Here is a 17,673-nt window from a genome sequence, read left to right as displayed (position 1 = left end):
ATTCCCATCGAAGACTCCATCGTTTCTGATATCACAGAGTATCTTCGCAAAGTCTATTCAGAGACTACCCTTGTCTCGACTGACAAGGACAAAGGGCATCTTTTCTTTCGCTGCAATACTGAAGACCCCAGCATCCGAGATTCGTTTGGCGATCTATTTCGGCAATGGCTGAACACGCAAGCTATCCCAATTCTCAATTATCGCTTAATTCGCGGCTGACTCATTTTCTTGTCCGCGATCGCAGTGGTTGTTTAGTTTGGTCATTAGTCGCGCTAGAATTGAAAGGTCTCTGATGATTTGGATGGCCATCATTGTTGCATATTGACAAAAAAGGCGATTGAGCTTCGGCTATTAAGCATGCCAATGTATATTTGCATCCCTTCCCTGCCAAAATATATTACGAGCAGACTGCATCCATGGCTTCTTGGGTTTAACAGGGAGCTCGAAGGCAGACCGCAGACTTCTCTTTGCAGCTAAGAGCAATTGACCATTTTTGTGTTCATCAAGAATGATATCGGATATTCATGCCCAGAGTGTTGCTGATTGACTGTCTACTCCACACAAGCCCAAAAAATTGCAACATAGCATGCAAATAGAGCTGGGATATTCAAACACCTAATGAGCCCATGAGGGAATTGAATGGCATTGTACTTCTGGCACATGATTGACCGTTGGACCTGAACTTACCCCACAAACATGGAAGAACTAGTAGTGATGATCTCGATATTATTCATTGTGTCAATGCTCCTAGATAGACACGTCATAGATTAAAACAACGACCGCAACACTGAGTTTAAGCATTTCAAAACAGTCAAGGCAATTCATAATGTGGCGCTAAAGACCAAGTCTACAACATTCGAGAACTTACCTGTCGACAACCAAGCAGTTGGAGTCAAATCATGATACATCAAGCACAGCACACCATATGTGGATACTGGATACAGAATGGTTGATTGACACCGCTCAATTCTGAAACTGGTTGACTGGACATGATCGCCCGCCGCACGGGATACTTACTCGCAAAACCACGAATAAAAATGCGTGACGCGCCCGTCGATCGCGCGGGAACTCCTTACGTGGATCTGCGGCCATATTTGTAACTATGCTGTATGTGGAGGGGGAATTGCGTGGGTCTTTAGCAAAATATCATCTTAGCGGACCTAGCGGTGGGTAGCTTGGTATGGAGATAAGGATTATCGGGGTGATGTGTGCTGGTTGATCATAATCAGACACTTGGGATGATAGTTGAATTTTATTCATCCGGTCTATGCTTGTGCTATGAGCGTTAGTAAGGTACTGTGTAACAGAAACTGTGGTAATGTACTTATGAGACAGGGGTAGGTGCGCTTTGGTCTGAAACATGATCCAGTCAAGCATAGTTTAAAAGTTTTCATCGGTTTATTCTTATCGTGTCTCAGATACTCCGGACTATGGACTCACGGTCCGGAAAAACACTGATGGGGTTGAAGGTTCGAATCATATCGGCAGTACTGCGCACTAGACAACCCGTTCCGTTGTATGAGACACAAGTTTCTACTCCAGAGACCAGAGTACACTCGCAGGAGATGGTATATGGATCTTTGCATATGGAGGATGGAGCAACAGGTTATGTAATTATCTAAGCAAGCACAAGGCCATTATTGTCGTTCCCCGGTTCAGTGTGGATCAAGTCAAGACATGCCGTGTTAGTGATGGCGCTATCTGCATATGGATGTAGGTGAGTTTCAACATTCCTCATATTAATATTATTCGCGATGACTTGCCCATCAAGCATCTTACTAGGCTGATGATAAGATATTTTGTACTCCGTACGAGACGGGTCTTGAGGATCAGGGTGAACGGCAGATCTGAAACTGGATGGATCTGAATCTGATGGTTGAGAGGACAGTGCCAGCCCAACAGGTCAGAAATCAGATCTAGTCTGGCATACTTGCATCACACATGCAGTGATACGAGTTCGAAGTGGGGGGTATGCTTCTGCTAGCTGTCAGCTCTCTGCCCCTCAGCCTCATCAATAACCTTCCTGAGACTCGAGATCCATCCGATTGATTCATGTTCATCGGGCTCCAAACTTTCCCAGCTTCTGTCAACAATCAGTAATCTTGGTATCAACAGCAGCATATCGCCTTTGTAGTGATTGGAAAATTATGTACGGAGACCTCCAGTGCACTTCCAGTCCGTATCAAGATGACTGACATCATTGAGCACATTCTCTGGTAACTTCTCCCTGCCAATAATGTGATTAGCTTATGAACGTTGCCATGGACCATGGTACGAAACCGACTCTGCTCAAACTTACAGATGTCTTTTCTGCGAGCCCCTGACTCAGCCTGGTCGGCTATTGAGTCCTTGGAGGGATATGCAAATGTGGATAACCATTAGGTTTGGCGGGACATCCGGATCCATGGATACTGTGTACGGAAATTCCCCAGGGATGCAAGACATTGGAACTGCTCGGGTCTGGGAGTACCATGGAGAAAGTTGCATCAGCCTCGGTCACACCTCATGAGTGTTGAATTTCACAAATCGTGATAAACTGCCTATACCGGAAGGCAAGACAAGCACTGTCGATGATTTGGTGAGAGGTTGAGGCATGGGCTGGCTCAAAATCTGGGGAAGCCTAACATAACAAAGGAGTCGCAGGCGTATTATTAAAGAAAAATACGGAATACTCGGTACTGCCACACCGACTCGGCATCCTTCCACTGATGCTGCTGCTGCTTTTGACAGAATTTCTCTTAATCATTCCGCTTTATATAGCATCTGCCTGTTTTCTTGGCAAGGCTACCTCTGCAACTATCTCCAGGTCCTATCACCGAGATTCCATCCTCTGGCTGACTCACGTAGGGTCGGTACAGTAATCGCCTTACAGCTAAGAGATTTAGCGACTGTGTGGTTGCGAATCGGCGTTCAACTTGCTAGCACGATCGGATTTCGCAAGGAGACTAGCGGGCTGCTAGGACATTCATAATCCCAGAGAAAGTGGTGGCCTTATGCAACTAGCACGTTTTTTTCTTTTGTGCCGCATTAGTACTAAGGATGAAAGGTGGACAAGGGGTCTGTATGCAGCAGACAGAGCACAGGTTTTGGCTGCGACGTAAGTTAGAAAGAGGGCTTAACTCCTATCTATGACTTGCGAAAGTGGTCATATGCAATGACAGAGATATACTTGAAGAGATCGAATTAAGTCATCAACGAAATCTGAGGGATGATCTTCATGTTAAACAATGTCTTAATGTTCATGTGTCGCAATCGTTCGTTTTAATATCCACCCATTCCACGGGTGAAGCGGTTGGCGTCACAGGGGCTAAGCTGGCCCGCTTCGAGCACTACCTAAGGTAGGCAAGGTAAGGTATTGGTTACTGGTCAGTACTGGCCAGTCAGGTAAGGTACAGTACGGGTCATTAGTACCGCAGCTACCTGTGTATCTAGTAGTTTCCAGGCCTTTTGAGAAGTCCTAAAGAAGTATCAAGTGATCATATACAACAATTTCGGTACATTGATACAAGGCTCCAAACTAGACTGTCTTACCTCTCCCCTTTTTTAGCAGAAGTGTTCCAGTGGAAAGAACACGGTTGGCTGATGCAGAGGAGATTCAGGAGAATTAACCTGCATTTCCAAATGAAAATATACTAAAATTGTATCCGAATGATAGTAAAATAGCCTCAATAGTCACATCGTACATACATAGTCCGCCATCTTGAACTTACAGTAGTATTCTGGTTGTTCTCGTTCTGGCATGACTTGCAGCAGCAGCGATAAACAATCATGCGAGAATATGATGGTGCCTTTTCTTTATCCCTATTGTTGATATTTCCTTTTCTCTTGAGGAGCCATTTCCATTCTTATTTACCATCTTCTCGATAATTGAAATCCTCTTCCTCGTGGAATTCCCCTCAACATCGTGATCCTACTAGGAGAAAAGTGTTCAGAAAATCCCATCCGTCTCGTCTCCGCCTGTCAGTAGTCGTAGAAAGTGAGTGCTCCCCCTAAGCTAGTAATAGTGGCACGTCCCATCCGCAAATCCTCACTCTCCTCTCCTCCCGCCCCATTATTATTATTATTATCTCCTTAACTTCCTTTCTGTTCCTTTCCTTCCTCAACCCCAATCCTCTTCTCGTTCTTCCCTTCCTCCTCTCCCTCTTTTGATCTCCCTCTTCTTTTCTTGTCCCTGACCAGGTCCTCTCTCATCTTCTCCTAGCAGAGATTACCTAGGCCCAATCTTCTGTTCGATTCAGGAGATACGGTTGCCCGTTCCAGGGATCCTCCTTTCTCCCGACCCCTCTTATCAGCCTTCCCTCATACCTTCAGTTGTTTTTGTTTTCGGCCTCGCTTCGATTGTTCCACCCTGTCTCCATCGTACATGGCTCGACTGCTTTAGATCACGTCCACCTCCCTGGAGCCTTGTGTTCCTTGCGTCTCACCGCGTCGCCAGATTTTCCCTTTCCGCTTCTCGTCTCGTCCGAGCCTTTCGTTTCTACATCCAGCATAAGCGTTGTTTTTTCTTTCAAATCCTGTATCAATATAATCCATTTCGACTTCTATTCAGAGGTACTGCAACCCTGGTCGATCTTGTGGGTGAACAAGAGAGTGAAACTTTGGCAACCCATTGGTTTCATCAGCCCGCTGTTGGACTCATCCCGATCGTCGTGCAGCAGAAAACTGATACACGTGTTGCAGAATCCTTCTGTTGTTGTCCTCCCTGCCTTCCCTCTGAACGCCCTCGAGTCGTCTTCGACATCACAATCGTGTCTTGCACCGTGTATTACTGCGAATTTTGGCGTCCATCGGCTCGTGGTGTCCTAGCGTTGTCGCCGAAATCGACAGGCTCCTGAGAAACGGTGGAGGAGAACATCATGGCTGCGTTGGTGCAAACGATTCCTCAACAAAGTAGCACGGTTTCTGTGCTTCAGACTCGCCCCTCATCCTCTTCCGGCTCCTTTGCCCCATCTCCTCAGCCTTCGCAGCAGCAAAATTCTCGCAATTCCACGATGTCCTGGAACTCGTACAATACCGTGAGCGGATCTCAGGGCTATCGGGCGGGCCACCAGGTTGTGGCCCCCTATGCTTTCACTGGCACGCCTAGCCTACCCAGTTCCAACTTCAACACCATGCAGAATCGTCAGTCGTGGACGCCCCATTTAAGGACAGAGAACCGAACTTCCTCTGCTCCTTCGGTTCCCCAGGGGACTCCAGTCCATCCTCATGCCGTTGGCTCCAACCCCCGCTTCTCCCATCATCCTGCAGCTGGTTCTGTGTCTACTTCGTCCTCCAACTCTTCCATCCAATCTTACCGCTCCAAAGACGACTCTGCGATCCCTTCGAGACAGTCACGCAGCGACCCGCCTCTTCGCCCTTTATCGACCGCCAACCTGCCATCGCCTTCCTCGTCATTCATGAACATATCCTCTCCTACCGTTGCTCGACCGTCCCCCGACCGTTATCGGCGTGGAAGCAGACGTTTAGATAACGCAGCGGGAGCCCAGTCGACGGTAACAGCTTCTAACCTGCCAGGAGAGGATCAACTTGCGTCCAAGAATGCCTTGCAGGAACCGTCCCGTAAACCGGGTCACGCTCGAGTTTCCAGTGTGGATGACACAGCGCGCCCCGAGAAGCCACAAGCAGAGCTTGCCAAGCGATATAGGCGCCGGAGTTGGGGAAATATTGATAATGCTGGTTTGATTAATCTACAGCTTCACCTGCCATCATCTCCGACACCGATCCTGAATGTGCACGATTACTTCGACCCCAACCATCGACCGCAATCCGCCCAGTCTCATCGAGATGCCTCGGGCAGCAATCACTCAGCTAACTCATCTACGTCCTCTGTAAGATACACTCCCCTCAACTCTGAAATTGTTCTTGTGCTGACATGCACCAAGGTACGTGAGGCTGGATTGATGGAGGCTGCACCCTCAAATAAGAGTACGAACAAGTTGGACGACACCAAGCGATCAACAAAGCCCTCGCCGTTGTCGCAACCAGTCTCTGCAGAACCTACGCCTACCGGTTCTCAGTCACCAAACGAGAAGCAGTCTCCCATTCCGACAGAGAGCGTTGCTTCGCAACGACTGGCTGATATCACTAAGAACGAGCTCAAACGGCCCGGAAAGTCTCGGTTGAGGAGAGCCTTCTCTTTCGGGAGCGCTTCAGAGCTCCTCAAGGCGTCTTCGCAGAATAGCCCGGCGAAGAGAGAGGCTTTTGCTGCAGAGAAGTCCCGAAGAGAACTACTGAAAGAAGAGTTAGGACCTGAGCAGGCCGCGATCGCTGAACAGCAGGAGGCCAGCGGGTTGGGTGAGAGCATTTACTCGCATCATCAAGGCCGGTTCTTCAATAGCTCCACAGATAATCTGTCGGTGTCATCCACAGCGTCATCAGCCTCGATAATGCTGCGGAAGATGGGCAAGGGCATGAAGAGGTCCACTCGGTCACTCGTTGGGCTGTTCCGTCCTAAGTCTATCGTGAGCATCTCGTCGAACGATGCCGGAAATGTGGAGCCAATGGCACCCAAATTGTCAGTGGTCAACGTCGAAGCGGAGAGGAAGAGCGTGACTGCCAACGCAGATCCCCAGGACCTACCTCGCGGAGGCACTGTGTTTCCCAAGATGGAAAGTAGCACCCAAAATCCTTCAGCTCAGGAAGATGTCGGGGCCGAAAGATCGCAATCGCGTAAGAGCATTGTGGGTGGTGACAGGGAACGGGCAGAGGTTCTGGCGGCGGTCAGGAAGGGCATCCTCAAGAGTGAGTAGAGCCGCTGTGCCCTCGTATCCTATGTGCTGCTTTTCAGTTCGCTGACGATCTTGTGTTCCAGAGACCAATTCGGATCCCGCAGTTACAACCCGTTCCAACAGAGCCGCTGAGGGTTCACAGACACTGGTCGGCAGTGACTCGCCGCATTCTAGTGCTCCCAGTACACCTGAGGACCCCTCTCGAGCTGGTAGCCGACGGTCCGAGGCCGTTAAGATAGCTGGCGAAGACTACTTCTTATCGGATGGGCGAATTCCCGAGACTCGAAGCTCACCTGCTACGCCGCAACCCGTGGCGACAAAAACTCTTGTCTTCAGTCCTCGCATTCAGTTCCATGAGACGTGGCCCAGTGGAGAGTACGATCGTCGAGGAGACATTGCAACCTGCAACCGCTTGACACCACTTCTCGCTCAACAGATCAAAGAAGAACTCAACAATTTCAAGATGGTGAGTCCTGGCAGACACATCTCCAATCAAGCAGTAGATGTACAGACCTGTATTCTAACGTCCAATCATAGGAAATGGAAGTTCACGAGACCTCGAAGATTTACACTCATTTCCTCTGAGGCTCTCGTCCGCGACGACATTGTCTGGCATGTCTCATATTGCACATCAGCCATCATAACTAGACCTACGAGTGGTGTGGCTTTTTGCAACTAGCATTTTAAACCTCAAGCGCTGCATGCGTTTATTCTTCTTTAGACCGATGCATGATGGTCGAGCGTTCGCAAAACCTGCCGCACTTGCACTATTCCATCTTCGATTATTCATCGTCTCGCGTATCTCCTTGTTCTGCGTTTGTGGGTGTTATGGCGACAACAACATTCTAGGTACTTCATCAGTTTTTCTCTAGCTCGGTTTTCTCAGAGGCACGAAGATCCTTGCATTTGGACCAAAGAGACGATCGAGTGTTAGACATTTACAGCCAGACTCATACATCAAACTCTCCTCGATCATCTGGGATTGATCCGATTTACAACGCTGGATTTCGGTCCATGATCTACTACGATAGATCTTCTTTTCACTCGAAACGCTTTGCGCCTACTGCTCCTGTCTAGTTTCCTCTGTCTACGGTCAACCTCGCATCGGACTCGTTCTGCCTTTTCGACTTTTTTTCTTTCTTGAAAGCGTGAAAGTTGGACAGCATCATCTCTTTGATTAATACCACGTTTCCAGTCTTGCTCTCAGCATAAGCTTTTTTTCCCCTCATGGTATGTCTGTTGTACAGCATCCTGGAGCTGTTATCCTCTCATGTCTCCCCAACTGAATGTCCGAAGGGAGCCTGCCCTTCATTCTTTGTTCCTGTATTTTTGCATTTGGTCCTGTGTGTATCTCAATCATTTGCGTGTCGCTCCCACGCCTCCCCCTCTCCTTCTCTTATTTCTTAGGAGCATAAGTGTTTGTCGGTAATAGCTCTGGTTGGATGGTATGGGTATGCAAAGTTCTCATTTCCTTTTTTCTCTTCTTACAATCTTGTGGCGTGTTTGATTCTTTTTTTCTGCATCATGATGTCCTTGTCTTCTTTTCTCTAATCTTTCCGCCTTTCGAGTACACGGAAGAAGAGAGGACCTCAATCGCCATGCGAAGCGATAGTGCCAAGATCTCAATATGATTCATTTGAGCGATGCTCCAGAGGGCAATAACCAGTAATTTGTCGTACACCAAGCTATTTGAGCCTGCTTGGTAGTCAACGTACTTCCCATCACGGCTGCGGAAGGCTGTGAGCAGAAGCCCCAAGCCTGCGCGGTATATCACTACTGGCAGTCGACACTATTTATGCGTAGTTTGTCTTGTGAAGCCGAGAATCACGTCTGGCAGTTCTGGTAATACTTGAAGCTCTTCACTAGTGATAAAATCAAGCAGATCTTCATGACAAGCAAGTACCCGAGCCACCACTCAAAGATTTCTGTAGCTTCATCTATTATGCGTGGTCAGACCATTGACGGCCCGGTTAGTTTCGCGGATTGTGCTATCTATATAGCTATCTTAAATTAAGGCAGATATAAACACCTTGATCCTTATCTAGATGAGCGTACTACGCAAATGCTGTGTTCTGGTTCTGGCGTCTGGGTATGCCTTCTCTAGCGCTCAATTGTGTCCTTGCTAACCATAGTCTTGGATTCTTGAGAGTATACGTTGATATATGTTCGGGGGTCGTTGATCATTGGACTGTAGAGTGATGTGAAGGTGATGACGCTCTTGGGTTCTGCAGTGCACTGTCGTCGGATGCACTGCTAGGGATGCGAGTGAGCTGAATATCGGAAGGAGTATCACCTGCGGCAGGAACAGAATTTTTGGCCTCTGCTGATTTGAGCATGGTCGTTTCATATCTGTGGGTTTAGTTATCTGGCTTCAAGTCTCGGATTAAACTTCAATCCTCTGGACTGGGCATAATGGCTAGGACGGTCACGCGGGGTGCACTCCAGAACTCATCGATAACCATTGTTGACTGATAACTTGGGGAGACTTGGCACTGCTGTATGTTCGATATTGTTTACTTATGATATGACCTCGGACATGGTATATCGGCATTCCGAAGAAAAGGTTGTTTCTTTGAGAAGCTCGGCACCAAATTACTTGAACTGAATTGATGTTGGCTTGTGGCTCGAGACTTGTGATAGGCGTTCACTGCTGTTCGACGTACCCCCAGAAAGAATATCAGCTTCAGGTTCATCATACGAGGGCCTTGGTGAAAGGACGTACATTGGGACTGCCAATCTTGTGCCCGTCTTCTCTTAGAGAGAAAGTGTTAGACGTTGGCAGCTCTTACTAAGGCCGGCGCAGATGATGCAGGACAACGAGGATCAAACCTTCTGATTAGCGTTCATATGATGGACAGAATCCCCTAAGGGGCAAAAAGCTGCGTTGTAGTCCATTTGGCGATCTGGTCATCACGAAGCGTTGGGACCAAGCAGTTGGCACTGAGATCTTTTTGCCTCGGGTACATGAGCTCAATAGATCATCCACGTGAATCAATCTCTAGTTTGTAGCAACTGCCTGAACTTCAGCTGCATGGACTTTCCATGCTCAGGATGTTCTCTCGGTGTCTATACTGTCAAGTAACAGCAGGTATCCGCAGGTGTCCCGCGAGTTAAGAAGCACAGAATTTCCCTTGTCAGCGTCTGATTGAAGACTTGAGCAGGAGACACACGGAAATGATGATCAATTTTCTCAAAGGATCGGGTGTCTTCAAGAAGGAGCTCTGCGTCGTATCAGAGCAACGATAGTTTACTTGTCTGGACAGGTTCCTTGGCTACAGGATGGAACAGAGAAGGCTTGGCTGAATCCCGAGCTCCCGAAAATTTACCGGAATCATCCTATTTAAAGCTAGAACGATGAGCGACGGAGGGATATTAAACCGGTAGAAGATGACGAAGGGTTGATGAGTTTTCCGAATGGCTCCTGTGTGGTGTCACCTGTCAATGGGAAGAATGTACTAGGGGAAAGTGATCTCCCATGTGTCTTTCGGCCCGTGCGGTGTTTGGCTTTGGTCGGGTTAGCCGACTTACGCTTACCTAATGCTCCATCCCACCCCATACTCCAACATTCTCAATTACCTTGACTCTCTGCGTTCATCCCATCAATTCACCATCTGCGTTTCAGTAAAATATAAACTATACTACCTACCGAGATGAGCAAACTGCCTCATCAATTCTTCCCCTTTTTTTGCGTCTTTCACGCAGATGATAACTTCTTCGGGTCCTTTTGCCCGCTGAACCCCACGAGTCTCCCACGCGGCAACCCCCACGCGGAGTGGAATCATTTTGTCGAGAAAAGAGCTCAACCACCCAGTCATGCTTTGATTGCACGACGCTAACTGTCTCCCAGTACGTTCAAATGGTCCAATACTTCATCTCGAGTCCCTGTAACTCCACATATCCCCATCCCTCTTCCCCGCAGGATGGCAAATTCTATGGTGTTGACCAGCTACTACAGTTTCATCCGGTTGAGCTAAACGCTACGTACCGACATTTCTCTTCATCCCACGGCTCTGTTCCTCGGTTTTGATTTGCAATCCACACTACTACTTATTCGGTTTCTCCCCAGCTCTGCAACTTCTGCTTCTCCCCGCCTCCGACTTCCCCATTGGTAGAATCCCCGTCTCAACCGTGTTGGCCTTCCGGGGACCCCATTGACTCGGACCCCGTCCGCATCTTAGTCCTCCGTATGGTTGGTCATCCCGGGATTGGGAGTTGAAAATCGGGAAACTTGTTTGCTCCACGCGTGGTGCCCCAGGTTCTCCCACAAAAGGGAGCAGTGATCCTGATTTTTGATCCCCTTCATCCTGCTGTTATCATCACTTCTTCCTCCCCTTCTGAAATATCGTCCTTTCTTCTCTTTCCTGTTGTGATACCCTCTTCTCCTTGTTCCGTTCTCCTTCCTGCACATACTTGAGCCGAAAAATCATGTCTCCCAGAAACTCCTACGATCCCGAGGACGGGATCGATAAGAGCTACGTCGACAATGTAGAAGTCGTGGCCAACGCCGACAGACCCAATCCGAGCAAAGAGGCCCCTGCATATGTTGCTGGCCTTAGTCCAGAGGAGCGCCGGAAGGCCGAAAGGGCTCTCGTTCGCAAGATTGATATTCGTCTTCTTCCTATGCTTGTTATCATGTACATTCTCAACTATCTGGATCGGAACAACATTGTAAGTCAATTTTTTTTAGGTTACTCCCACGAAAACACTGACGCCTTCCAGGCAGCTGCTCGGCTTGCTGGTCTTGAAGAGGACCTGGGCATGAAGAAAAACAGCAACCAATACCAAACTGCCGTCAGTATTCTGTTTGTTGGTTATTTGCTGATGCAGAGTAAGTGTCATCAATAGACTGAGCCTGTACCATAAACTGACCGTTGTAGTTCCATCCAACTTGATGTTGAACAAGTTCGGAAAGCCCGCCATCTACCTCCCCTGTGCGATGATTCTTTGGGGTATCATCTCTACGGCCACGGCTGGTGCTCAGAACTTTGCTGGACTGGTTGTGACTCGGTTCTTCCTTGGTTTCGTTGAGGCTGCTTATTTCGTACGTCTTTCTGACAACAATGGTACCATGACCGTGATCCCCTTGCTGACTGTTGTTGTAGCCTGGTTGCCTTTACTTTCTGAGTGCCTGGTACACTCGTAAGGAGCTGGGATTCCGCACTGCCGCCCTCTACTCTGGCTCTCTGATCTCCGGTGCTTTCTCTGGTCTCATTGCTGCTGGTATCACCAATGGTATGGAGGGTGTTAAGGGTCTTCGAGCCTGGTATGGTTCTCAAATTTTTTTTTTTTTTTTTTTTTGGGACAATCGAGTATACTTGCGCAGTCTTGCTGACTTCTCTAGGCGGTGGCTCTTCATCATTGAGGGAGCTATTACTATAGTGGTTGCGTTCATTGCCATGTGGATCCTGCCCAACTTCCCTCGTACCACTTCATGGCTTTCTGAAGAGGAAAAGCAGCTCGCTACTTGGCGTCTCGAGGAAGATATCGGCGAAGACGACTGGGTCGATTCCGAACAACAATCGCTCCTTCATGGCGCGAAACTCGCCTTTACAGACTTGAAGACCTGGATTCTTGTACGTTGCTATTATTCCCCTTAACTGGCAACGGCACTGACTGACTGCGACGTATCATGTAGATGCTACACATCTTGTGCATCGTTTCCTCCGCCTCCGTGACTAACTTCTTCCCTACTGTTGTGCAAACGCTCAACTACGGCCGGATCGAGACACTCCTCCTTACCGCTCCACCTTACTGCCTGGCGGTCATCAGCGCCTTCTTCAATGCCTGGCACTCGGACCGTACCGGCGAGAAATACTTCCATATCACAGCGCCTCTGTACCTCTCGGTAGTCGCATTCATCATCGCCGCGACCACCACTGGTGTGGCTCCCCGCTACCTCTCGATGATGTTGATGGTTCCCTCTCTGTACGCCGGCTACGTCGTGGCCCTGGGCTGGATCTCGAGCACCCTTCCTCGTCCTGCATCTAAGCGTGCCGCCGCACTGGCTGCCATCAACATGGTCAGCAATGCCAGCAGTATCTACGCCAGTTACATGTACCCGGACCATGATGCGCCGCGTTTCAGTACGTCCCAATGCCCTTTTAGCATTTTTGATGATTGTTTCATTCTGACCGCTTCATAGTCACCGCCATGAGTGTCAACTGCGTTACTGCATTCATTGCTATTCTCTCTGCCACTCTGCTCCGAATCATCCTTGTTCGGCTGAACAAGAAACTTGACCGGGGTGATGCCCTCAATGATGGCGGTGTTCCTGGACAGGCCAGTGCCAGAGGTTTCCGATTCTTGGTTTAGACATGGTGTAAATACTGCAAGTTACGACTTTACTTTTTATGATTACATACTGCATTTTTCGTGCTCAGAGATGACTTGGTTGGACATGGCACGGCCGGGATACAATTTATTTCAATTCTATGATTCAACGGCCAACAGCCTCAATCTTGCATAGTAACCACCGACTACTGTAGTCGTGGTACAACTCTTCAATACTCAGTAGAACTAGGCAAACTTCAACCGCTCCTCGGTCCAACCCGGCCTCAACCCTTTCCCAAATCCAGCGACACTCAACGAGCTATCCGCCACGTAATTCACCTTCCAGTCCACCTGGACACTCGCCCCCTCTTCCGTCTGCGCCCAGACCGCCAACCCGATGGTGTTATCACCCTGGTAATCGAGAATGCCCGGCGGAACAGGGAACACGACCTGGTTCCCGATGTGGGGATTGTACCGACCATACTGGTACCCATTAACGAACAACTGCGCGCGGTACCCCTTGGGCGCAGTCGAGGGCGTCGAGAGCACAAAGGAGACGGAGACGTCCATGCCGGCAGGGATATCGAGGGGGACGACAGTGCGGAAGAAGCGGACGGTTGCGCCCGTGAAGCTCAGTGCCGATGTCGTGGTTGAGTTGTCGGGCGTCCAGGCGCTATCGTCGAAGCCGGGGAGGTGCCAGCCCATACGTTCTGCGAAGAGGCCGTCCTCGTTGAAGACGCCGCGGATGGGATCGAGGTTCGATTCGCCGCCTGCGGTGCCGGCGAGGCGCCAGTGGGTGAATTCGGGCCCGGGGGACGAGGAGTCGTTGGAGAGGAGGCGAGCCTCGAGGATGCCGCGTGGGTTGAGGGCGCCGGTTGTCTGGTCGTGGCCTGTGTCGTCGTGGACGATGAGGAGGACGTTTTCGGTGGGGTTGAGGAGGGAGGCTGGGAAGGTGAGGGTTTTGTTTGCTTGGGAGGTTGTTGCGCTGCCGAGGTGGGAGTCGAGGAAGTGGCCGTTCAGCCAGGCGGACCAGCCGCTGCGGAGGGAAGTGTTTGTCAGTTTTGATGAGGTGGGTGGAGAGGGGATGGATGGGGAGGGTAACGTACAAGGCGCTTCCTCCTTGGATGTTGAGGAAGACTCCGGAAGCAGAGCCGTTGAAGTAGCCGCGCCAGAGGCGGACGCCGTTGTGGAAGCCTGTCGTGTTGGTCAGATCAGTGACGTAGAAAGAAAGGGTTGACATACCGTATTCGTCTGCGTATAGGACTGGAAGAGTTGCAGGTGGACTGGGGTTAGATGTCGTCATGTGGTTTGCCTCTGTGAAACGCATTAGATTTCGCCAGGTCAGATCGATTGGAATCCAACTTACCAATCCAGGCTGGGCCGGAATCGTCGTACGATGCAAGCCGCTCCGGCAAGCTGTCGTTGGATTTCCAGGAGGTAAGAGCGGGCAATTTGATGGTTGGTGGTGCGGCGAGTGTCGCTTTGAGACTGCCGTATGGGGTCTGAGAGGTCTTGATTTCTTTCCCGTTCCAGGTAATCTTCCTCACGCTGTTAGGCGCAAAGATTTCTAGTGTGGTTTTCTCAACCGAGTCTCCTCGGAGCGCCAATGTGGACTTGGAAAGGCTGGCGGAGCGGACAAGGTACGGGCCGTGGACGAGGACTGTGACCATTAGTATGAAATGACAGTGTACTACGTATGCAGTGAACTCACCAGTTTCGGTCTCTTGCACGATAGGATCATCTGTCAACGCAGGCGCCCAGAAGCGGTAGGCGGCGGCCTTGTCGAGCAGAACCACGCGCACACCGTTATCCAGCCGCAAGACGCTCAGTCCCTTGGCCTGAGAGAAGTTCACGACGAGATAGTTCTCCTCACGCTTAAATTTGATTCCCGAGCAGCCATCGCCATTTTCAACCTTTCCGGACTTGGCTCCCTTGATCGCAAACTCGCCAGATTCTCCGGTAGGAACCCAGAGCACGAGCGTAGGCCTGTTTTCAAAAACGGCGTAGGTCAAGACCTCGGCAGTTGAATAGAGCAGAGTACGTTTGTCGAGTGTGAAGTCAGTCACGATGATCTTGGACTGATGCCCATTGAGCTGGATCGCGCCCTCGTTCTTGGGGACGGTCAAGGCACCGACAGAGGTGTTGACATGAAGTTTGAACACTTGATTGCCACCAACAGTGGTGTCATTGTGGAATGTGACGTAGAAGCCGGCGTTGGTCTGAGGGTTTCTCAACTCGAATGCCCGGACAGCTGTGTTCGTAGTATATTGTGTTCCGTTTCCAATCGCCTCTGTCATTGTGAGGTCCTTTGCGGTACGGGTGAACAATGCCAGTAGCTTGGTCTCGTAATACTTGGCTCCAATCGAGCGGTCTTCGGAGATGGGAGCGGAGTAGTCGTAGCTGGTTGCCGTGACAGGAGCAGCAATCGCACCCCAGTTGGTTCCTCCGTACAGCATGTACAAACTCATGGCAGTCACCCGCTGGCCAATGTTCCATCGGTAGAACAGGTTAGCAAACTCGGCCCCGGTGTCCTGAGGACATCCACCTTCAGGACCGGCCCAGGGGTTGTAAGATCCTCCCTGGAACTCAGGCATGAATGAGGGAAGAGTGGGCTGAACTTCTTGGAAGTAGTCATAATAATCAATCACTTTGTAGGGAACATACGCCCCGTTGGTGGAGGTACATTGGCTCACGTCGCATGTCCAGCACTTCAACGGTTAGAAGAACCAAATAAAAAGGAGTTGATGGTAACTCACCGACGGATAGGAATCCAGACCAGCCACGTCGACATTGCCTCCAGCATTGGACCAGTCTGATCCCCAAGATTTCGAGTTCATGTTGGGATCGTTGCTTGTCAATGGCACAGTGATACCATTCTCACGAGCAGACGCTTCCAAAAGCTCCATGTAAGCCACCGCAGTCTTATTCGGATTGCGATCCTTCGCGTTTCCGATCCACTGCTGCCCGTACTCATTCTCAATCTGGTATACGAGCGTGTTATGTCCGTCCGTGACCTGGTACTTGCTAGTGATTTGCGACATGTTTGCAAAGTACGGCGTCCACGCGGCCGTATACCGCGGGTCATCGTTCCGCAGCGAGCCATACTCGCCAGTCGTCAGCCACAGAGGGAAACCGCCGGCGCTGGCTTCAGCATTGACGTAGGGCCCTGGGCGCACAATCATATACATGCCGAGCTCCTTTGCAAGCTCAAAGATGGGTGTGATATCGCGAGCGCCGGTCGAGAAATCGACCGTGTGGTTGTTGGGCGCATGATAGGCCCAGCTAGAGTAGAACGCAAAGGCAGTGAAACCGGTAGCTTTCACCTTCTCGAGAATATCCCTCCACAACTCGGGGACTGGAATACGCCAGTAATGGAATTCGCCAGAAAAGATGAAGATCCTCTGCCCGTTGACGTGGAAGCTGTAGTGGTCCCATTGAACTACCTTGCTCAAGCCATTATCGTGAAGAGGCCATTCAGTCTCTGACTGGTTCTGAGCAGCTGTCGAGAACCACAGATTCGAAAGAAGAAGAAGGAGAAGTCGGTAGATCTGCGCCATGACCGAACCTCAGCAACACCACGCTGCTCACTAGTTCCAAGGACAGGTGCTGCAATGTTCCAACGTCGACAAACGGGACGGCAAGCGCAGGCTATTAAAGACTTTAAATCGCCGGCTCTCACATTTCCAAGCCAATCCACCATCCACAAATCTCCAAGCCACAGACATTATTGATTAGAGGGCCACCCAATTGCCAGTTGAAATCAAGCCGAGGCGTCATAAAAAGCGTCCAAGAGAACCAAGAGGCCATCCCGCCGGAAAATGAAAATGCTCAGTATGGTCCGATGCGCTAGATCCTTGTCGAAGGAGACGGTACCCCACAGCATTTTCAGTTCGCACTGAAGCAAGGATCACTAATTAGGCACAATTTGGTATCGGGATCATAACCAGGATGGCCGATGTGGGGAATTGTAAACAAGATCAACATCTGTGGGGAACCCGCACGATGGCTGGACATGTATTTTTCCTCCACTCAACAGTCTCGACGCGGGAGTTTTGCCGTGGACGGACTGCTGGTACAGGGGTTCATTCAACTTGGGCTATAGCATCGAGACGACATTATTGAGCCGTTATTTTCGAAAATCTTTACGGACACACCCCTTGGACGTAACTAGTTAGAATAGCATCACGTGACACTCTAGATTGTATAAGTGTTTGGGTCTGGGCTTATCACTGCCTATGAATAAGGGCTCATAAAATAGCCTCAAATATAACCCCTACTACGCTGTGGTCCCTAGGAAAACCACAAGGTACCTTAGGCTTTGAAACATTAGATAAATTAGATTCTACTACTCCGTATGAAGAATTTAGTTTCTCCTATAATTGCGTTATTTTTACTATCTGGGGGCTGCTAATGGCCTCCTTACACCTTACACCATGACCATAACTATGACTAGAACCTCGGCCTGTAGCTACCTTAACTAACTCTAATGCTTATAATTTAGGGGGCCATATGATGCTAATATTACTAATTACATATGGGGGCGTGCGTGTAGAGATTTCCTTATTTTATTGCTAAATGGATCTATAATAATCAAGTGAACTAACCTCGTTCTTTTCAGCTAGATAGCCTCAAGCCCTCAACGCCCGGATCAAATATTCAAAGGAACATATGTACA

The 17,673-nt window shown here is 49.6% G+C and overlaps 3 protein-coding genes across 3 annotated transcripts; 2 read left to right on the top strand and 1 right to left on the bottom strand.

Moving 5' to 3' along the window:
* The first annotated feature begins 4,695 nt into the window (after nucleotides 1-4,695).
* P174DRAFT_158290 (uncharacterized protein) lies at nucleotides 4,696-7,557 on the top strand. Its single transcript, XM_024821189.1, has 4 exons — nucleotides 4,696-5,828; nucleotides 5,883-6,741; nucleotides 6,812-7,194; nucleotides 7,266-7,557. The coding sequence occupies exons 1-4, from the start codon at nucleotides 4,857-4,859 to the stop codon at nucleotides 7,311-7,313; spliced, it is 2,262 nt and encodes a 753-aa protein (XP_024682251.1). The 5' UTR covers nucleotides 4,696-4,856; the 3' UTR covers nucleotides 7,314-7,557.
* A 3,596-nt stretch (nucleotides 7,558-11,153) lies between these two features.
* On the top strand, nucleotides 11,154-13,040 carry P174DRAFT_420244 (putative MFS transporter; the record flags this gene model as incomplete). The annotated part of the gene is made up of 7 exons (XM_024824856.1): nucleotides 11,154-11,396; nucleotides 11,448-11,556; nucleotides 11,606-11,769; nucleotides 11,831-11,991; nucleotides 12,070-12,301; nucleotides 12,364-12,811; nucleotides 12,871-13,040. 7 exons carry the CDS (start codon nucleotides 11,154-11,156, stop codon nucleotides 13,038-13,040), a joined length of 1,527 nt encoding a protein of 508 aa, XP_024682250.1.
* Nucleotides 13,041-13,134: 94 nt separating this feature from the next.
* P174DRAFT_450629 (glycoside hydrolase family 35 protein) lies at nucleotides 13,135-16,962 on the bottom strand. The gene is made up of 6 exons (XM_024828955.1): nucleotides 15,755-16,962; nucleotides 14,710-15,706; nucleotides 14,365-14,658; nucleotides 14,241-14,312; nucleotides 14,105-14,192; nucleotides 13,135-14,034 (listed from the first exon to the last, which is right to left on the bottom strand). The coding sequence occupies exons 1-6, from the start codon at nucleotides 16,553-16,555 to the stop codon at nucleotides 13,245-13,247; spliced, it is 3,042 nt and encodes a 1,013-aa protein (XP_024682249.1). The 5' UTR covers nucleotides 16,556-16,962; the 3' UTR covers nucleotides 13,135-13,244.
* Nucleotides 16,963-17,673: the final 711 nt, after the last annotated feature.

Source organism: Aspergillus novofumigatus (assembly GCF_002847465.1).
Source record: "Aspergillus novofumigatus IBT 16806 chromosome Unknown P174scaffold_4, whole genome shotgun sequence".
NCBI classification, from domain to species: Eukaryota; Fungi; Ascomycota; class Eurotiomycetes; order Eurotiales; family Aspergillaceae; genus Aspergillus; species Aspergillus novofumigatus.
The sequence above is the reverse complement of the archived record's forward strand: the minus strand, read 5'-3'. Positions and strand labels throughout refer to the sequence as shown.